This window comes from Leptonotus elevatus, chromosome 21 (genome assembly GCF_054856555.1).
Source record: "Leptonotus elevatus isolate MCC_2025b chromosome 21, RoL_Lele_1.0, whole genome shotgun sequence".
NCBI classification, from domain to species: Eukaryota; Metazoa; Chordata; class Actinopteri; order Syngnathiformes; family Syngnathidae; genus Leptonotus; species Leptonotus elevatus.
This window is the reverse complement of record NC_141259.1, coordinates 10,484,581-10,507,246: the sequence shown is the minus strand read 5'-3', so window position 1 is coordinate 10,507,246 and position 22,666 is coordinate 10,484,581. Positions and strand designations below refer to the sequence as shown.

Genomic DNA, 22,666 nt, shown 5'->3' with positions numbered 1-22,666 from the left:
GCGGATGGTGACGTTAAAGGTAGCACAGGTTGTGTTTGAGCAATAAACGTAACTACATGCATTAAAGTAAAGCATTTAATCATTTTTTTGCGTATGACATTCAAAATATTTGTTCATGTCAAAATATAGGGGTATTTTTATTTCAAATTTTGCAAGCAATTACAAACAACAGGTGCTCTTCAAATTTGGCGGGCAAAAAAAAAAGGCTTTTTTAATAAAAATTCCAAGATGTGATCAATCTGATTAAAAACGCAGTCGTTTGACGGCTCTAGTTTGTTTATAAAATTACGTGGAGCGTCTTATCAAATGCCTCAGGCTTTGGCTTGTCGACCCAAAAGCCGTGATTGGCTCCTGCTGCTGTTGGCCGTATATGACCCCGGGCGTAAGTTCCCCACCCCTGCTTTAAAAACAAATGGCACGCAGCATTACAAGTGAGCACGCTAGACCACCAAAAATAAAGTAATAAATGAAACTTTGTTTGACAGAAATCTGTGAAGGCACATTATTTGAAGACAACAACAACAAAAAAAGGGGGGGGGGGGATCTCCCAAATCTTCCACTGCACTTTACATCAGAGTGGACGCAAGAGAGGAAGTTTCACAAGACACTGAAGTGTCACGACAATAACGTAAGACCCAATAATAATACGCAATGCAACATGAATCCTGTGAGGAAGTTGATTTTTGGCAGAAAGAAACAGGCGTTCACTTGACAAATACCTTCCGGACGTTTCATCCTGGAATGTGAGCCCGATCAGCTCGTCATAAATCTAAAAGTGGGAATCGACTTGGCTCTTTAGCGAGTCATCGCTCAGCTCGACGTACACCTGGAGAACGCTGAGATTGCATCCCCGTTGCCCGCCCAAGCCAAGACGAGGAGCGCAATTCCAGATGCTCTACGACACGGGACTCCGTTCTCCTCCCTCCCTCCCTCCTTTTTCCACTCACCCCCCACCACACCCCTTGTCTGAAATCCCTCGTCCTCCCTCGCGCACCAGATGGACAAGTCATCATCGAAGGAAACACGGATGCGCAGTGCTCAATCTGGATTAGCGACAAGACACTTTCTATGAGACAAAACGACAAACACTCCCACGACTCCGCCAGATGGAATCTCCCACTTTCTAACGTCCAACCTCCAGTGACCACCCCTCCTCGGTTCCCTGCAGCCATGCTAATTTAGCAGCGGTGACATCATCTTTTGGACTCAGTTCACCCTGCGGCTCTGTTGAGATGGCGGGTGTTTTGAAGCCCCCCTCAGGCCTTCCCCACCAAGCCCACTTCCTCCAGAGAAAGTGTCCCGTGATTTCTTCTTTTTCACATGACCTCGCAACACCCACAATGAATCCCAGGTTGTACACGCATGTTTTGTGAAGACCGTCTTTGTAGCATTCATGTGAATAAGGGCCATACTAAAAAGGAGACATATTATAGAAAATTGACTTTTTAATGGCTTGCATACAAGTTAGGTGCCTAAAATTAAACTGAAAAAAAATAATCCTTTATCTGTGGTGTTGTTTTTGGCACAATAGTGAAATGCTCATATGGGTAAAGATCTAGAGCCACTTTCAAGCAATGATCTGAAACGCCATCATGCAGTGGGCAATATCATGTACAAGCCAAAGCCAAAATGTAAGTATTGCTTGCTTTGAGATTAGAAATAATGTCTCCTTTAAAGCATGGATTAGATATAATGTAAAAGTCAACAAATGTTGACTATTTTAGACATCTGTGGCTTAAATGTTTTTGGGGTTTTCCCACTAACAGTTCCTCTGCAGTTCAGGCAATTGAATAACAAAAAAAATGCAGGTAAAAAAAAAAAAAAAGCATGTTACATCAATAAATATAAATTTTGGTCACAAAATGAGGAGATGTCGTGGATTCGCCTTAACAATAGACATATAGAGCTGGGGGTTAAAAAAAAAAAAAAAGAAAGAAAAAGATTTATACCGGAGGGGCTCTGTCTATAGTTTAAAAAAAAAGAAAAGAAAAATAAACCGTTAAAAGGATTATACATTTTCCCGACAAACTAAATGCAACTAAGCTATGGAGGCGGAAATATATGACTGCCAGCGAAAACATCTGGATCACATCATAAATAAGTGGCCAAGAGGTCCATCATCTGCTCTCAGGACTCCATAGTCTTTTTTTTTTCTTTCTTTTTTTTTTGTCTCCCAACACTCCCAACATTCTTCCTCCTTTCGTGCCTTTTTCCCATCCTCCTCTTGGAATGCTCAACCAGGCATAAGAAGTCCTGATGACGTGCAAAGTCTTCAGGCTTAATGTTAGTGTGTGTTCCGGTCTGTATAGTGTCTGTGTGTGTGTGTGTGTGTGTGTGTGTCATTTACAAGTGTGTGTGTGTGTGTGTCTAGATGAGATTGTGTTTTTTGGGTGCGGGATCAGGAGGCGGACAGGGCCTTGACCAGGTAGAGTTTGTCACCCTGCTCACTGGTGAAGATGGGCGCCTTTTTGTAGTGTTCCACAAGCTCCTCCATGGAGTTGAACTTGCGCTGTCCGATGCAATAGAGGCTCTCCTTCAGCTGCACCTTGAAATGTTTGTTCTTGCTCTGCGCCTTCAGCGAGATGGAGAAGTCGTTTGGCTGGAAGACAGGAAGGAAGCAGGTGAGTCGTTTACAAAACGCACGATCCTCGTGTGGCGACACTGTAGCCTAATGTCTAACATCCCTAGACCGTAAAAAGAAAACAATTCGAAGAAGATAATAATTAGTGTTGTTAACTGAACATCGTTTTTGCGCTGGATGACAACATTCATACGCCATAATGAAAACGAGTTCATTGTGCATCATCGTTTGTGCCGTTGTTAACGAAGAGGCTATAGGGCTGTGAGCAGATAACATCATATAATCCGAAAAATAGGAAATGCCGTGACATCATTTCCTGCATGTTATATGTGACCTCACTTGTCTAAACATGACATTCTGATTAATATTACATTTGTGGGATATGAGCAGCAAAATCCAAGCCGTTTTTTATCCATCTCAGGGGGCGGCCAGTTTGCCACTTGCTGTTGACTGAAGATGACATCATTGCTGCTCAGGGGCTCAGGCAACAACCAATCAGGGCGCACCTGTTTTCTGAAGCTGCGCTGTGATTGGTTGTTACCTGAGCAACATTGATGTCATCTTCAGTTGACAGCAAGTGGCAAGATCTCCTGAGATGGATAAAATTGCCTGGACTTTGCTGCTTAACTCATATTCAACTAACGCAATATTAACCAGATTACCAAAGTTAGACTAGTGGGGCTGCATAGAACATATTGTTGTAAAAAAATTAATTGGGGGGGGGGAGGTTGACTTCCCCTTCAACAAACTTGTATTTTTTTATTTTTTTTTACATGGCTGGTTTGTCAGAGAATCTCCAAAGAATTTTCTTCAAACATAACATATCAATGCACTTGAACCCCAGCAACTCCCTCAGACAAAAGTCGCTTCAAACCCAAGAACAAAATTCTGAGAAGCAAACGCAGCAATTTTGTTTATGCAGCGCGCTGCAGTGAGGAGTGCAGTGCCCTTGACATTGGAGTGACCAAGCAACCACTACAAACACAAACACGTGACAACTTTGGTCCAGAGTCAGCAGTTCATTTGCATCTCGAAAAGAAAAGACATTCCTTTGAGGACAACAATGTCCAGATTCAGGAGAGTGATGACTGCTTGTTTAAGAATGTAGATTGTCCCTCTCTAAAAAGAGGAGGAGGTTTGTGTCACGACTTGTCATCAACTAACAGTCATGACATCGATCCCCAAACGATCATCTCGAGCAATGGGTAAAGTGGCCACGAATTACCAGAAGAAGCCTCAAGGTGAAACGTCTTTGACAACCAATACAAGGTTTTTTTTTGTAGTTCATGCACAGAAATGTAAACCGCAAGTGCTGCTAACATTAGAAGAAGGAAACAAGGTTTGCCATCCAGCATAATAAAAATACAGATCTGTTTTCATTCAAATGTATGTAATGTAAAATATCGGGTTGCGTATCGCCTTGAAGGCCATGTATCGGGAATCGCGATGCACATGTATCACGATACGCATCGTAACCCAGGTATTGTGATATGCATTGTATATAGGGATGCTCCTATCCGAGCTAGGGGAGCTGTTGGTTAATTTACAACTGTTCCACTATTTCTCAGTTATTTAATAAACAATTCATGAGATTTATATATTTTTACCCCATGTTTACAAAGTAACAACACAGAGTCTATAGTATAATAATGAATAGTGAATCACAAATACCGCACACCTGGGATTACTCTAAACAACGTGTCCAATAGAAACGTGAAAACGGTCCAAAATATCAACTCACCGATGACTCGCTGTCTCGAATGAGGAAGTCTCCCTCCATGCCTCGCTGGTTGAGTGCCACCTCCGCCTGGTGGCGCGTCACCTTGCCGTAGTACCACTCCTTGCCTGCGAATCGGCCGCTGCTGGACGGCGAAATGTAGTCACAGTCGGGCGTGGGCGGGCCGGCGGGCCCCGCTGTGGTTTTGTGTGAGGCCGAGTCCAGCACAGTCACGTAGTTCTTGGGCACCAAGCCGAGCTGGCCGTCGGCCTTGCGACATTTCCACCACTCCGGGTCGTTCTCGGGCTTCTCCACCACCTCCATCACCTCCCCCTTTTCAAAGTTCAGCTCCTCCTCGTTGTCCGAGCTGAAGGGATAGAGCGCCTGCACCGTGTGTAACACTCGGTTTCCGTTGGCCGTGCTGTTGACCACGGCCGCCAGCTTCTCCGTGAGCGACCCCGACGGGTCCCCGAGGCCGCCCGGCCCCCCTCCCCCCGCCGTCCCGTCCACGTCCTCCGTCACGTAGTTGGACGGGAACCAGCCGGAGCGTCCGTTGTAGCTGCCGCGCCACCAGCCGTCGCTGCACTTCTCCATCACCACCACGCGAGTGCCTTTGACCAAGGAGAGCTCGTCCTCGCGCTCCGCCGTGTAGCTGAACTTGACCAGGGCGGGCAGGTTCAGGTCGTACAGCCGCTCGCCGTTGTCTGCGTACATGTCGGCGTCGGCATTAGAGGCTGTATCCCTCATGCCCCCTTTCCTGCTCTTCACCTTCCCAATTCCTGAAGAGAACGACCAATCACAAGAGTTAACACGAGCAAAGCAGACGTACACAATAATTAACCGATTGCTTCTTAATGGCAACCTAAAGCTATAGAGGAGAAATGGAGGACAATACATGGCTGTAACCAGTCGACGTACAATCGAGTCTGTCTCAAAGAGTTTGCTACATTCATGCATCCATTACAGGAGTTAAAATGAAAAACTATTTTACAGTATAGTGAAAACTAAAGATGCGTGACCAACTGTCGGGACTGTCGTAAATCAAGGACCCTGTGTTGTCTATCATAAAGGCCATTGTATATTGTTGCTCATAAACAAAATCAGAACTTCAACATTTCAAGCATTTAGGGGCAAGCCTACCCAAAAAAATTTAAGTGACGCTATGCGCCATTAGGGCGAATAAAATAACAAAATCCCACCCCAGGCTGCGATAAGAATTAGGGGGTCAGGCCAAAATAAGAGCGGGTAAGTAGGACTAACAGACATACTGCATTCTTACGGATTAGAGCCAGGAAGGAAAAAAACACAATGCCGCCATAGTTATTTAAGAAAAACACCTGCGTTCTAAATCTAGTGGAAAATTTAGGGTTGGAGGCTTGTTAAGATACATTAAATAAATTATTAAGTGGTGGAAAAAAAAGAAATGTTTGCGTTGAAAATTGTCAACTGTGTAGGCTAAAGGCTCAGTGAGATTTTGTTGCTGCTAATCACGGTCCACTAATCACCTCGGCAGCCTGACTCCTTAGCAGCTGGATGCCGGATCTCTGCGAACTCAACCTTCGCAAGCAGCCCACAGAAAGGAGAATTTGATGTTAAACATGATCAGAACCACACAGGACGGGTCTACTGTAATCCAAAAGGAGGGGATTACCAGATTCTCCGGCCCTCTCTCTCACGGTGCTTGTAGAAGCTGAGGCCGAGCTTTGGCAGGCCTGTGAGGTCCATCTTAGTGGACAAGAATTTCCACTTGGCAGTTGGCAGCCTGTCGCGCTCGCAGATGATGCGGGTCACACTTTTGTTCCCACTTTCCGAGAGACAACAGAGGACTTCCAGGACTCCTTTTCTGAACTACGAAATAGCTGTTTGGTGCAAACGAGCGATGCAACAGTACACCGGGCGCTGGGAATGACTTTGCTCTCAACGCTATCAGCGGCCGATGACGTATTGTAGGAAAACTCTCGTTCCGATTACGTTTGCAAGACTTGCATAATCAAAAGTCAGCTGTTAGAAATTATACGGGGAGGCAGGGTGGCGTTTCCAGGACGATGCTGGATGGATGACACGTTTATTTTCTGAGAAGTTGCAGATGAATTGTTCCGGAGAAATATAGGGATCCAAAAACCACGACAAAATGCAACACAAGTGCCGAGAGGTGGAATTGCTTCCAGGTAGAGCCTGTTATTAGTCACGCTTATGCATTTAAGTACAGACTTCAGATGCAAGTCGACGTTGCCATGTGGAGTTAAGGTTTACTCATGCCCGACTTAACAAACACTTGTTCTGTAAGTGATGAAACATGCACAACCACAATAGGCCTTATGGGATGTTTTATCAGGTGCAAGTTGCTGGAAGCCTCGTTCGTCTTCACAGCTGGAACTGCTCGGGTTAGCTTCAAACAAGCTGAGGTCAGCGCTGCATAAATAAAGCATCCTTAGCTCTGGTTGCTGAACATGATAACCGAGAGTTTTATCGAACGGGCCAGGTTCCCGAAGATATTGCCCCGTTAGGGGCTTCTGCTGAAGGCTTTGCATTGAAAACTGAATGTTGCTTATGGCTACCTGATTTGACTAGATGCGCAAACTGGGTCAGAGTGATAAAAAAAGAAAAAAAAGGAGGATTTGCATGTTGTGCAAAGCGACAGGTAGGCGGTAGTAGGAAAATACTGGGGGTGTTGTTATTGAGGCAATCTGTTGGATTAGACCAATCAATCCTAATTTGGATTAGCACTGAATGGGAAATCTTCACAGATATCCACCACTGACAGTTTTGGGTCAGAATAATGAGATACCCCTTAAGGAAAAAAAAGGTTACAATTAAAATGACTTGTATTTGCAAATTCCTACTAACAAAGAGTGGTAGGAAGACGACCATTTGACGGCTTGTAAACACGGCCGACTGCTTGATCTTTGCACGCGTGCGCGCCCTGAGTGCTTGCCCCTCAAACCCGCAAAGTGTGATACCTCATGGACGCTACCTACAATAGGTCTTGGGAAGAAAAACGCTGTGCATTTCCTGAGAGGGGGCGATGCCGAAAACAAAGTCAGCGTAACACTCGTATGTTAATGACCACCAAAAAGCTTGCTGGAGACTGTTTACAGATGGGGTGTGCGTGGCACAGCGAGGAGAACGTGCCGGAGTGGCGAGGGGGGTTTGTTCGGCAAACAGGCCGCACACAGGAACTGGTTTTGTTTTTTGACTGTGGTCTGCCTTTGCCTTGCAGCTTGTCTATTGTCCGCCCGCGGCCCTCTCGACCCTCGGCTTCCCTTCATTTCAGGGCTCTTCCTCTGTGGATGACAACACCCCGCGTCAGGCTGTCTGACAAAGCCGGGACATCCCCCATCTTCGGACACAATGCGAGCAGTTGGACTGGCTAAACAGTGTTTCGCTCAAAGAACCTAAAAGTAGAGTCATGAGCAAAATGCAACTGATGAATCTCAACAAAAATATAAACAACACTTTTTTTTTTTGCTCCCATTTTTTACGAGTTGAACTCAAAGATCTAAAACTTCTTTCATATACACAATATCACTTTTTCTCAAATATTGTTCACAAACCAAAAAGAGTTTACAATGTGGTCTTGAAGTGTGCCTCTTTAAAAATAATGCAGTGAGTCAGGACAGCCCTAAACACGGCTGGCTGACGGCTGTGCAGTAAACGTGCGGAACCTCTTGGCGCTTAGACACATCAAAGTGGGCCTCCATCAGGCTACAATGGAGACGTGAGAGGCGCCGTTCGGCTCGTGTTTTTTTCCTAGTGACACATGCTGCAGTTTGGGCTGTGTGGAGACGTGCCTGAGGCTAATACTATATACACACTCCTCTCTTTACGATTGCTCTGACATTAGCCATTTTGAGGTTATGAACAATGCGCAGTGAACGGCATAACATATGTTTTCAAGCGGCACAAGAAGGCATGCTCAGTTATAGCTGTATTTACTGTGTACTACTTTCTTTATGGCCTAGACATATTCTTCATTATATGTATTGTGATTACTAGGACTGTAGTACTATGTTGCAATAGGACAGTATTTCCCAACCAGCGGTACTGTACACAAGCGCATAGCACCAAAATCAGAACAGCTGCATGGCAGCTTAAGTGCCTCTGTTATGTGGGCCGACACATGACAAAAACCTGAGTGAGATGATGACTGACTGGACGACACTGACACACTGTGTGGTTCCACGTTAAGTTAAGTGGGCCAAAGGGCTATCAGGCTAGCAATCAGACCAGCGGCCAGGCAGGTCACCTGGAATCTCAGTCTTTTCACATGTTTTCAGCACTTATCTTCAAGCATATTTAATAAGCTATTTAGAAACAAATCATTTAAATCACATATCGGTCTTTAACCAATCTGATTTCAAATTCTTTCTTTCAGAAACAGCTGACCCTCAATGACATCAGCATTTTCTGTCATCCGTTTGATCGAACCGTAGCGTGCTAGACGAGCAAATACATCTGTAGCAATAAGCACACACTATTACATACAACAAATCTCTACAGCATGTCTGGTGAGCATTATGTATTTTTATTTTATGTTTTTGTCATTCTATTACATGAATATTGATTATGTACTGCATGTAGCACAGTTGTGTGCTGTTATATTGCATTTTTGTATAGTGCTTAAGAGTGGAATAAGTCGAGTAAGTCCCCACTGAGGGACCAAGAATGAAACCGTGTTGATGTTATTACATTACCATGTCATCAAACTCTCAACTAATGAGCAATGTGTCAAAAAGTATTTACGGCTCAACGCCACCAAAAACCACTTCAAATCCGATGTATCCACTTCAGGTAATAGCATTACCTGGCATGTTGGAAAAGTAGAACGGCCGACAGTGCTTCAACAATACACACTTGATGTGATAATTATTAGTTCTTCATGCATCCCATCTGGACGCTGTCAACAAAAGGGTGACGAACGACTGCACAGCTGCCCGAGACTGCCGTCAGCCACATCAAACGCGCGTCTCATGGGGCAGCGTGTTGTCACAAGCATTGCAGACAATTAGAACGTTACTTGTTGGCTTCCTCCAGATTAGCTGCATTCTAGAAAAAGACAGGTAGCTGAAAAGTGTCATTTTTGTCAGGGTGGATTACAAGAATGGTTTGCCCTTTTGATGGACAAATGCTATGAATGTTAACATGGCAAATATTTGTGGATGTGTACATTCCATTTCCGTGGAAAAGATAAGATTCTCCACATTCCAAGGTAAAAGTAGGAATGTATCGCTACCACCAATTATGCATTTGGTTATCATGCTGAATGATGACCAGAGCGTACAGGTCTGGGGGGAGAAAGCAGTTTGATATATTTTTTTTATACAACTTATTTTTAATTGCATAATTTCCATGCATTTATTTATGTACTTGGATACCTGAATGTCCCCCATGATAAACTGCTGAACCGTTCGGAAACTCCCCAAATTCCCGATGGCCCACCCCTGCTGTCGAGTCTATTATATACTGAGAGAATTCCCTGAATTATCCACCACTGTGTGCGCTTTCACACAGCGACAGTGCGTTCCCCCATGAGATCTTCAGATGTGTGATGACATCAGTGCTTATGTCTGGTGTGACACAAAATACTTGTCAGGCAGTGGCCATTCCAAACAAACTTTGTATTTAGACAAACTTGTCACGTTGCTACAACTAAGGCATTTTATTCAGCCATACGAAAGTCTTCCGTTTGCATCATTCTGGGGTCATCAACGTGGCATAACAAGTTATGCGGCACATGAAGACTCAGCTACTGTCGTACTTTTATCATTTGTTTTATATTTACGGTCTGCAATGACTTTTTAAAAGCAACATTTACTACAGTTGAGCCCGAGCTTCTGCGTTAGTGATAGACTACAGAGTGTTCCAACTTGCATACAAATACGGGATAGGTCAACGCCATAAGGACCCCCCCTGTATCTGAAAGACTCAGCAATTGTTTAACCGGTAAGATAGATGAACAAGATGGGAAAAAGACACGAGTAGAGGAGAGAAGCAGGAACCAGCGACCGCCTGAAAAACAGTCCCCTGCACAATGATTCAACTTCCTTCTGACTTCTCACTTCCTCTCTCGCCAGCTCTCCTCCAATGGAGTGGAGGTAAGAAATGTGGCTCAAATTAGAGTTTCCGCTCACTTGGGGGAGGCAGAGAAACAGGAAAACAGAGGGAGGGGACAGAGCAACTTCCCGCAGTTGCCAAAAAAAATACAAGTTCGTTAGCTGAGCTAATCTCTTCGGACAACAACCAGGGGTCCATGGAAAGTGTTTCGTGGAAGGCAGAGAGGAGGCACTCGGCAGATACAAGCTTGAGATGACAGAAAAGGGTGTGCGACAAGGAAGGCTGTAAAAGATCAACAAGCCAATGACATTCCTCTGATAAGTTAGCGAGGTGCAGGAGATGGGGGTGTATTTCGATTGATGGCACCCGACACAATGACTACCCTGTTCTACGTGAGCAGCGATAGCTCATGACCGGCGGGGTGGTGCGTGGGGGGCCCTCCCAGAATGAACTCGGTTAGGGTAGCACGAAAGGAAACGGAGCGTCTTGAGACATTCCCAAACAAAAGTGGCGCGAGGGTCTTCATCAACAACAATGGTTTCTGTGAAGTTGCGGGACACAAGGGGGTGAGCAAGGTCGCGAGGAAAAAGCAGGATTGCAGTGCGCCATGTACTTAAAAGCAAGAGAGACAGAAGGATAGTTGAGGCAATTACAGGCTTCAGCTTGGGCAGCAGGCTTTTCAAGGGAATATCTACCCAGTGTGTGTGTGTGTGTGTGTGTGTGCGTGCGCGTGTGCGTAGACCCCCCTCTTTCCTCTGTTCTGCCAACACATATTAGCTCAATCACAAAGATCTGTTTCTAAGAGGGAACTTGCCTAACAAAGATTTAACGGTTTGACAACCAATAGCGAAAACCCGGTCAAACCACGCGCAGCTAGAAAGGCCAAGAAACCAAACCAAAACACCAACAACAAAAAAAGACCACCAAACTTAAAACAGGACCCCCCGCGCATGATAAGTAAAGTATAGAACTCACGAAAGAAGTGTTTGAATAGGTTAGCCATGTCCATTTTTGGCTTGCCGCCGCCCGCCTCGCCTCTCGGTATCCGTCTCCCGGCTGCTCTTCCTTCCCACTGCAGCTGTAGAGTTATTCCATGTGAACACCCAGAGAGCTGGCGCTTGGGGGGCCGCCCACTCTCCGGACCATGTGACCATGGAGGAGCCAATCAGAGCAGGAGCCGGGGAGGCCCTCATGTTGAGGGGAAGAAGGAAGGAGGAGGGATGGGGGGGTAGGGGGGGAGTTGTTTTAAGTCAGAAGAAAATGAGATGTAAAGACGTAAAAGGAAGGAGAGGAGCTATTTTTGGGTAGTGGATCTTTAAAATTCAAAGTAAATGTTTTCCTCTGGGGGTTGGCTCTACCAACTGGGTGATTCATGCACTGCTCACCCATCACATGACTGCAGTTTGTAAAATTTGACGAGCCCTCTCCTACACACACCAAAGCGGCTCATACCCTTACGCATTCTTTCAGGAGGATGACACCACTCCACGCCCAAACAGAGACTTGTTTCTTGCTTTTTCTCTCTCTTTTTTTTTTATAAATAAAATGTTTTTTCACCCACTTGTTCATAATGCAAAAAAAGTGGTAATCATCCACAATTCTCCAGTTAAAGTGTTCTCGAATCCACTGATAGATCAGGGCGGCGTATTTACAAGCTCCTTATGACTGTAATTATAATTTTACAAGCCCCACCATGCTTTTCAGCTCGTGTTTCGCATTAGGGCATGTTTACTGGATGTAAACCTGAGACCCGACTGTGTCTATGGTTGCGTTTAGTGTGTCGCCTGTGCAGCTGTTCACCTGCGCTTAGTTCACGAACCGATGCCGCAAGCAGGTGGTTGCGTCACGACGAGGCTCGTGTCGCACATTACAGGCAAGCTTCCAAGTGCGGCAATAAAACAATCACATGCTTGTAAATTAAAAGGTCATTGGAAAGGGCAGCATTAAATGTGCAAGTCATACCAACCTCAAATCGTTTTACTAGCGTTTTTGGGCTGTTGCCATGCAACCAGGAAGACAATGTTCCCATAGTCTGAAGATAAGAAATTTGCACGCACTGCAGCGAGAGATACCATTCGAACTGCAGAATGCTTCCTCTGTATCGTTCATGGAGTAGTAGATCTGGCAATACGCTGCCTTTGACTTCCGCACCTAATGAAGGCAACGGTGTGTGTTTTTACACAGCCACGTAACAACATTGCATTCGACATGACAAGGCAAGAGGTGTGAAATGAAAAATGTATACAAAACAGTGATCCAGAAAACAGGCCGATAATTCCCTTCTTGAACAAGTGTAAAAGAGACTATTGGCATCTTTTAAAGAAAGTTTGGTACACATTATTTTGGCATTTCTAATGTAAAGAGGCTCAAAATATCTGACAAACGGGTCCACTTCTCAGTACTGTACCCCCTTTGCTTGGTTGCCGAGTCGCTTTAAGGGTCCGTTTGCTGATTGGTTGACAGAATTGCCTTTGTACACTTTAAAAGACAATCAAAACAAATCAATTTATACTGCAGTTCTATGCATTGTCTCTGTGGTACGGTGTTACACTTTTTACAGTATGTAGGCAGGTCATCCGGCCTAGACATCCTGATGTGGACACGCAAGACTCAGCAGGGTGAAATGTACCACTCATACAACATAACTCTCTCTGGGTCTAGTTTTCATTCAGAACAGTAAGTGAACCGGACTCTGGAATAAAGACAGTGAGGCGAAAAGGAGTCCTTACTGCAATGCTATCACAAAAGTAGAAGCCACACAAAGCTGCCATGAAAGAGGGTATGTGGGAATGCAGGTACAACAATGTTTTGGGTTAAGACAAGGGAACGTGTGACATGGTGAAGAAACAAGATCTTTACCCAGCGTGTCCTTGAGGTTCTTGACAATTGAAGCCTTCCTGGCACTGTTTTTCCTCTCCACGTAGTTGGATGGCACAAAGCCCGTTTTGTTGGTGGCATTCCGGACCCTCCACCAGGACTTGGAGTCATCAAGAAGCCAGAGGCGCTCGTTCTTCTTGATGTCAAGCTCCTGGTCCTGCTGGGCCATGTAATCAAACTTGGCGATGACAATCACTTCTTCCGTCATCTTGCACAACGGGAACTGGAGAAGAGGAGATGGAATTGATGTAAGTATTTTAAATTCTCTAATGTTAGCTCAAATTGCAGGACTTGAATGAACTAAATGACAGACCGTCGTTCTATAGGTCACCAATGTTTTAGAGTCACCAAGAAACAACTTATAGCGGTAATAGCTCAAACTTAGGGGCTGACTGCATTGCTACATTTCAAATAGTAACTTAAGATTCAAACAAACATGGGGTTAAGAGGCTTTTAAGAAAAGCAGTTTGCCTGCAGGGGAACAATAATAACACGAACAAAGAAACAAACACTCCCAATGACAAAACTCTCGCCAACAGAATCTGAGAAAAAGTGACTGGGATGGTTGCAAAGAAAAAGGTTATGGAAAGAACTGTGATATTTGGATTTTGTTGTAATACTCTTGAGAGAGTGCTTGCCAATTTGGAGTCATGTGTTGAACAAATTATTTGGCTACCCACAAATCCAGAACTTCAATGTCTTGTTTTGTGCAACATAAACAGCAGAACTACATTTAAAAGGTGTGACTGAAATGGTTGCAGCTGTACCTGTACCGCATCAGATTTGAAATATACTTGGGTGTGTGGACTCCGGCGGCGAGGTTTAAAAAAATGTTGGGCCATTTTTCACGTCATGTCGTGCATTCTAGTGCATTTTCAGACTAAAAATGTTGATAACACAATACTAAGTGACACCATATTTTTTGCATTTATTTTGAATAAAAATAAAAATATATATAATAATAACAATAAAAATAAAATATCAATATCAGGGCGTGACACGTTTTTTATGTGGGGTTTTCCCCCCAAATGTTTTTATTAAATTTTCTTGCAAACTTCTTTGGTGACGGCCAGTTTACTTGGGTGGCCTAAAAAAGAAAAAGAAGCAAAATGATGCAATGAGATTTTAGAAACATGACGACTTTCTATCGAGTTCCCCTTAAGAATTTGGATGACACCCTCTATTTTCCATTCTTGAGTCTGAGTGTTAAAACTAGCAATGTTACAGGCATAAACTGCAATACAATGGAGTGCAGAAGAGCAGAATCCTGAATCGCTGCAAGCCACTAGTGCCAAAGTTTGTCCTCTGCAGCCATTTTTTCGCTGGGCAAAATGATTTGTTTGTTGAAACAACAGTTATAAAAATGAGTATTGCTTGCATCTTTCAACACAAGATGTTGCCAAAGAAATCCAAAAGAACTGATATTTTCTGATCTTGAGTAAAGTCTTGCTCCATTAGGCAGGGATGTTGCTCATCACAAGAACAGCAACACTCCCCAGGCATGATACAAGTGTGTCACTACGAGCCTCTAAAAACAAAGAGCAACATTCAATCACTGGTCTTATGACTAATTCCACCATTAGCACCGACGAGAGCGAGGAGGCATCAAAGTGGCTGTTTGGCAGCTCCAAAGTCATGAGATGGTTGTTGGTTCTACCTCTAACCTCCGGACTGACTGATGGAACCAGACACTGACCTCATTGATCGGGGGGCTCTTGGTTTGGTTTTCATTTGGAGGCACTGGTGTTGGGTCTAGGTTTCAACTGCAGCTGGTGCTGGGACTGACCCAGAACATGATCCTTGGCAAACACAAGGACCACAGGGAGCTAAACCAATTTTCAGGGCGATTAGCCACGAGTGGTAATATAAATAAATAATCACAAGGTTGCGGTTGAGCCTTCTTCCAGACCTGTAGGAAGTGTTGAGACTTTTATCATTTGGGAAATGACAGTCAAAGGATCACAATCTACTCAATTCAAAGTATGCAGCATTGTACAAATTAGTCCTTTGTTTACGATACCAATATACGTTTCAAGTTAAGCTCAGATTCATACCCAAAATCTCCAAAATGCAAGTGCCCAGGAAACATGCAGATACTAGTGTTGGGGTTTGTACCCAATGTTGTATTTTGTGCCTCATGTGCCGCTTCTCCTCTTACAACATCCCTTCGCGTCATCAGATAAAATTTTTGTCTTCTCTTTATAACGGCAAGTAATAGATGATTGGGAACGCTTCCCCAAATTTCTACTTCCAGTCGGCACCTCAGTCTCACTTCCCTTGAGCTATTGAAGCCCCTTGTACGCGGGGCGGCTCAACGCTAACTGCACATTAACTTTGCAGTGACTTGCAGCCCGTGCAGATGTATGGGAGGATCAAAAAAAAAAAAAAAAACCCTGGCGACAGATGCTGCAAGCTAATCGCTCAGCTGCACAACGAGCCAAGGCCGCTTCCCAAGCCAAAGTCCTAAAAGACCAGGGCAGACGGGTCAAACTGCTCGAACGGTGTCACATCCACAGTCCATTTGCCACACACACAGACCGTAAACTATGACCCAACCCCACCCTCAGGCTTTATTGTACTACCCAAGTCCCCCCCCCCCTGCAGACTAAAAGACACACTTAGTTTTTCTTTCCACCTTTTTGTTTTTACATCTCAAAATAGTAAGCCTGAAATTGGGTCAACTGAGAGTGCAATACCACCCCCTTTTGGACAATTTCCTGCATGGAAACGTGTAAAAGCTGCTGTATGAGGTTGTATTTATTCAGAAAGGCATGCTGATGAGGGGAAACCAGGATTTGTCAAGTATGAGGGGCAGTCGTCCTTACTTGGGATGCAGAGTCACAAGTCAGCAGTCAAAGTACATTAACCTTGGACTTTTGCCACAAAAAAAAAAGAAGAAGTAATTATATAGGTATGCTAGAAAAGCAGTCTGAAAATAACACGGAGAAGATTGTACAGTTGAAACAGGACTTGCAGGCTTGTTTTGTGGTCAAGGTCAACATGGGCGGCCAAGCCACATGGGATGGTGGACGGGTGGTCAAGTGTAGTGGCAAATGAAGGCTTTTCCGTATTTAAGCGTGCCTCTCATTTATGACTTTCAATCTATTAAAAAGAATGAATATGGGGGCACCCTTGTTTTCTTTTCACGAGATCCACTAAAGCATCACACTTCCTGTTACCTGACGAAAAGCAAAATCAGCTGCACTTTGACATGTCGTGTGGCAAAGCTCGCGGTGAAAGCTGACCGAGGTCAACTATCTACTGTCGTGATGGCAGCTGCGGGTCAAAGACGGGTCAACCATGGAGATTATCATTAATCCACTGGTGCTTGCAACTGTGCCAACAGCGCTCACAACTGGCATGCCAGTCGCCAAAACTGTACGTGAAAAGGGGGCTTTGGGTAAGATTGAAAACGAAACACCGTGAAACGTTTTAACAAAGTATCCTTGCAACAGTCTGAAAATGTGGATACTTAACAAGGAAAACAACATCACTGTCCAATAACCTTTAAGTTGCATTTTGTAGAAAGGTATTTCAGAAAAATAAACCACAAAATGATAGGTGGGCTACACGCGTACCAATAAATGTGCCAAATTTGGGTATGTTTGCTCTGTTCCTTGATCTGCTTGGAAAACAGCCATGGATGACAACCATGAATGTTCAACTTTGAATAGTTGTTAGGCTACGCAGGAGGAAGCAGACCTTCTTATCTCATCAAGTTAAGAAGCTGTGATACAAGATTTCTATGTGATAGAGCTGATATGTTAAACCACGCGCAAGTTGCGTCACGACTGACACGACCACATCCGGCAAACCCACAGCTGCAGGCATAACCCGGTTGTCTCTGCAGGGTAAAGCGATAGGCAAGCTAGTTAAAAGAGCAGCCTCGGTGTCTTCTCGCAATCGTGCATTGCATAGGGCGCTAAAGAGAGAAGCCCTAACTCAGTGTTGAATTTCACGAAATGGCCCCGAATGTCTTAAAACGGTCTTTAGTTAAAAAAAATAAAAAATAAAATGATGTCACAAGTAGGCCTAAAGCCCAATGGGACAAATATAGACCCATTTTGGTTAGGGAGGGGTTGGGGGGGTATCGTAATGCTACACAGCGAGATTGCTGAGGCACTGACACAGCAACAGCATGAGCTCACAGGGGCAGACAGTAACCTAATCCCTGTGACAGCCTGCTAAAATCACAGGGCTCTCTCGCCTTCTGGAATGTGCTCTGCATGCGCACTCGCCCCCTCTGGCACGGCGACACTTCCTGCGACTTACAGCGAATCCTCGATTTCCAGCCACAAGTCTTCCTTCGGCGTCCGAGCAGCCTCGTGAAGGCGCAATTGCGCTCTTTTCACATGGAGCTGCGGCAACCGAAGCCCACGGGACGGCGTCTCATCGCGGCTGTCCGAGATTCTCCCAAAACAAAACAGCCGCATCACAGCAAAGGGTCATGGGAGCCTTCTTGGGCCAGCTGGGAGACAGGAAGTGTGGACACAGGGGTGAGCGGGTGATGGGAAAGTGACGCATTCTGACAGAGTGCAGGCTTGACCAGGCCACATGAAATCAGATTTTCTTTGTCTTGATGCAAAGTGGCATTGTTTATGTGGTGCGGTTCAAATCTGGTTCAGGGCCAGTTGAGACCTTTACACGAGCGCTCCTGCGAGCGTGTAAAAAGTGTATTCCTTCATTCTCGAGCTGAGCAATAAGGCCACACGTGACTGCGTGAAAGCAGTTGGCTACGCACCCCCGGGATCAATGCCTGCAGTGGAGAATGGCGTACTGAACAGACGGTGGGAATTCATCGTGATTGGAAACAGTGTTTTGGCATTATTGTACAGAACAAACTTACAAGTTGTAAGTCATTTGTAGTTTAACTCATTCACTGCCATTGACGGCTATATACGTCAATAAATTCATTTGAACTATTTCTATTAGTTTATTTTTTCCCCACTTTTCTTAACAAGAGCATGAAAACCTATATTTTTTATTGAACATTTAGAACAGATATAAAATTTGTGATTAATCGTGAGTCAACTAGTGAAGTCATGCGATTAATTACGATTAAAATTTGTAATCGCCAATTTTTAAGAATCTTTTTCTTTGCTTTAAATCGTGTCAGCCGATTTAAATTTTTGATGGTAATTAACTGCATGACTTCAATAGATTAATCACAAATTTTATATCTGTTCTAAATGTACAATTAAAAAAATCTAGGTTTTCATACTCTTATTAACAAAAGGGGGAAAAATGTCAACTAATAGAAATAGTTGAAATGAATTTTTGACGTCTACAGCCGTCAATGGCAGTGAATGAGTTAATTGTATGCAAATCAGACCGTGCCGTAGTCGCTCATCAACCTACGCTAACGCAGTAGTGTCGCCAGAATTACAATAAATATTTGTATGAAATACACTTCCAAGTCCATACATATGGCAATGCATTGATACGCAGCTGCTGCACAAACTACCTTCTTGTGTGACTCCTGAAATTTGCATCCATGGTATCAAGGACCCTTCCTAATCAACATCTTGAGACATGGGCCATTGTTATTCTGCCCATCCCTGGGTAAATGCCTGGATTTCGTCGCAAACTACTGGAAGGAAAGAAGCAAAATCGTTTAATTGCCACATTTTCACGTCCCCATTTTCGCTTCCCATTTCACTTGAACAGCAATGACCGCGAAGGAAGGATGTGTGAGCTGGCCTTCATTTGATGACCTCATCAAATTCAACTCACATGCCAACAAAAAGACAAAAGTCATATGACTTCATGTTTCGCTCTTGTGGTGTTGGGCTCCTTAAAACCCTGCTTCATTAAAGAAGCCATAAATGACACGCGGGACGCCCAATCTCTCTGCGCGACGCGACGTGTGCTTCTGAAAAATCACTCGCAAAGCGGCATGTTGATAATAGCAGACAGGGGTGGTTGAAATTAATACGCCGGCTTCCGACATTATGGCAAATACGAGCCCTCGGGTGCTGTCACAATGGGACTAAATAAGCCACTTGGGAAAAGGAAGTCTGCGAGAAACACGTGTCGGAACTTGTGCAAGAGTATCTCGAGAGCAGGAGGCATTCCAGGTTGCGTGTTGGTGAAACAAAGCTCATTTCAACAGTCAGCACCAGGCAGACAGTTTGGCCACAAGCCTCCGAGAATCCGTTATCGGAGGCCGTTCTCCATACGCAGTGTCATCGTGAAACTCATAGTGACCACACATCCTGATTTTACACACCAAACGCGTTACAATAAGTCAATAAAGACAAACAAGTGACAAGAGGAAGTAAAAAAAAAAAAAAAAAAAAAAAAAAAGTACTTGTCAGAACATTTAAAATTTTCTGTGCACAAAAAAATACAATTATTAACGTGACAATGTGGGGGAACACTTTTGTGTTGTATTGGCCTTTGAAAATCTTCAAAATATCACCACAAAACTTCACGACATTAATGTACTTGGCCGTGCCAAATTCGATTTGAATGTCTTATGAAAAAACTCAATTCAAGACCCTAATTAGCAAGTTGACAAAAAAAGTTTTAACATTTAAAAGGGATGGACTATATATATTTTCAAAAGGGAAAATAATGAAGCTAAGCTATTCAAATTTGGACACAAATGCAGCAGTTAAAAATCATACTTTCTTCCCTCGCCTTACAGATGACGTTCAATTAGGATTATTAATATAAAAATGTGCCATCTGACCGTTTAGAGACGCCTCCGTGCATGGAAGGTCTGTGGAAAATATCTGTTACTTTGCTCAAGTGAAAATGAGGAAATGGTAGATTCGGGTTTACAAAAAAGGGAGATCAAACAAAACACATGGCTGAAAAGGAAACTTTCCTAAGCCACTTAGTAGAGTAGTGCGGACTGTGGAAATTTTGGGGCTGTCACAAATAAGCACAGTTGGGACCGATCTTGGGTTGCTGGAGTCCCGCACTGTCGCTCCATGGTCAGGAGCCGAGAGAACCGCTTTAAGAACGTATATCAAATAAAAAATAAAAACAGCCAAAGCCTCGTCAACACGGGCCTCTTGGTGAACGTGGATTCGGGTTTAAAATGACCTCATCGCTGCAGTGTCAACACATCGAGCTGAATACAGCGTTCATGCAGTTATGAATTCTCCAAGTTATGAGAAAGTGAGTTATGTCAGGACTTGGCAGCCTAAGAAAACAACAATAAAAATACAGCCGGGCGGGCCTCGACATTGAAAATCTCAGTGAGTTCAACCAAAATGTGTGTACAAGTTTGACGCGCTTTTTGCTTTTGGATTTGTTTAAGGTAAAGAATTAAATAGTTCACTCGAATGGATATTATAGAAAAAATTGATTCTGAAAAGATTCAGAAGTAAAAGTTTGTATTCTATACCCTGGGCAGGAGGGAACTGTTTTAAATTGTGAAAAAAGTACAAAATGTCTCAAAAGATTCCAGCTTTACCAAAACGCCTCAATGTGCAATTACAGATTAAAAAAAACAAAAAACACACAAATTAGTCTCCAACATCCATGTGTGCGGTCTTCCTAACCTCCTGCAAGAACGTGTAAAGTCGACCAAATGTCCCTCACTCCCTCCTCAAAAACTTAATGAGAGACTCGCTGTGAAGAAGCCCGCCAATCAGTCAGACAAAAAGTAGACAAACTGTACGATTGGGCAGACCCACCCACACTTTTTGATGTTTGGGCTTAAGCTACAAGTGCAACAACATGCATCAAAATAACAGGCAAATACGATTACACAGCCTTTGTGAGTTTGGTGTGTGTGTGTGTGTGTTGTAGCTTGTGATGTATTTGGAGTGTTGCCAACGGTACGTTTTGGCTGGTGCTTCCGTTTTATCTATGTTTTTGTATATGGATTTTATCCGTTTATTGTACAAACCTGTTGTCATTGCTTCTGACCGGGGACTGAAAATAACCGATTCCCAGCAGCCTACATACACATTACGACCAGCCTATTATAATCACGATAACATAGGTCATGCTAGGTCAAGAATATGTCGCTCCAGCATTCGACCAATCAGAGCAGCTCACAGAAAAATAACCACAGTGGGAGATATTCCGGTCACGGCAAAATAACTAATGCCCATTAGGGGTGTTAAAAAAATACAATTTAAAAAATCGATTCGGCAATGCGCAATTCTCGTGTATCGATTCAATATGCAACCGAATCAATTTTTATAAGAAATATTCAACAAAACGTCTTACCTAGAGTTAGGGTGCACACTTTTAAACATGTTAGAATTATTCCAATGCTGTTTTAAACATGAAAGAGATTGCAACCCGTTTGTTAAATACAGTGGCTCAGTTATAAGCCTGAAGTAAATTTTCATACAAAACTTACAGTTTACAAGTTTACTAATTTTCGTAACCAAACTTGAAAATGTATTTTTCCCAAAAACATCTGACTTTTTTCTTGAAAAATATCCAACTTTATTCTTGCAGTATTGCAAATTTAACCTCAAAACCACAGATTACATTTGTGTTGAAAAAATAAAATAATATATACTTATTTATTTATGTTGTAACTTTATGAAAATAAAGTTACGACATAAATCAAGATAATCTCTTTTATTGTCTAAATATAAAACTATTTGTAATTTAATCTTGAAACCACACGTCTTCCCCCCTCCCCACAAATTATTTAAAAAAATTGTACCTGGAAATATTCAACCTGATAGTTGTTATAACTTCAATATCGAAAAAAGTTTATTTGCTGCAAAATATACGTGTTTTTCCGTAACTTTTTCTTGTAAAATTTCAACTGTAATCCCAAATATACATATTTTCTTCCAAATTCACAACTTTACTTTAGTGATATTACGACCTCAATCATCAAAACATTAGAACCCCCCTTCCCCCCATATATGTTTTAAAAATCGAATAATTAATGTAAAACAGGGCGTCTCAAAGTAGAAAATTCGAAGACATTCAGAGATGCTAACTGCCTTCTTTTCTTATCAGGGAAAAATTAAGACACGTTTAGTAAGCTTTGCGACAATTTAACCTGGACTAACTTTCACGTTACGTTGGTAAGACAACAATACAGCCGTTGTTAAAAAAAACACACACAAAAAAACGACACGTTTATGAGAGTCATGAGAAACTAGCCTCTGGTTAGCTACGTGGTGATGTGATGTAAGGTTACGTACGGTTAAGTGGAAAAAGAGCTAGCCTCGGGGCTTGTCTCGAACAAGCCTCACTGCGGCACCGCCGATTTTTGCAAGGCACGCCTTACCTTCTTCTCGCCGACGGCCACCTTTTTTCGCCTATCCACCCGTGCGTAGTGCTCCCCGAAACAGCCCGGAGACGTCGCCGGAGAGCGGCCAAGTTAGAGAATGCTCCACGTCAAGGGGCTACGTTAGCCGCCGTTGGAAGTAGCATGGCTGTGTATATCCAAGCATGTCATAGCTTTTGCTAGGCTAACTAGCTAGCTTTACCGCAAGCTGTTCAGA

General features: G+C 43.5%; 1 protein-coding gene across 1 annotated transcript; it reads right to left on the bottom strand.

Moving 5' to 3' along the window:
- Positions 1 to 964: 964 nt before the first annotated feature.
- nck1b (NCK adaptor protein 1b) lies at positions 965 to 22,666 on the bottom strand. The gene is made up of 4 exons (XM_086066352.1): positions 22,450 to 22,666; positions 13,212 to 13,452; positions 4,323 to 5,077; positions 965 to 2,599 (listed from the first exon to the last, which is right to left on the bottom strand). The coding sequence occupies exons 2-4, from the start codon at positions 13,435 to 13,437 to the stop codon at positions 2,399 to 2,401; spliced, it is 1,182 nt and encodes a 393-aa protein (XP_085922478.1). The 5' UTR covers positions 13,438 to 13,452; positions 22,450 to 22,666; the 3' UTR covers positions 965 to 2,398.

Excerpts from the sequence above, each read along its gene's own strand:
- nck1b (XM_086066352.1), bottom strand. The coding sequence starts at position 13,437 with ATGACGGAAGAAGTGATTGTCATCGCCAAGTTTGATTACATGGCCCAG. Across the intron at positions 5,078-13,211 it reads GAACCTCAAGGACACGCTGG|GAATTGGGAAGGTGAAGAGC; the intron begins GTAAAGATCTTG and ends CGTTCTCTTCAG. Across the intron at positions 2,600-4,322 it reads TTCGAGACAGCGAGTCATCG|CCAAACGACTTCTCCATCTC; the intron begins GTGAGTTGATAT and ends CCTGTCTTCCAG.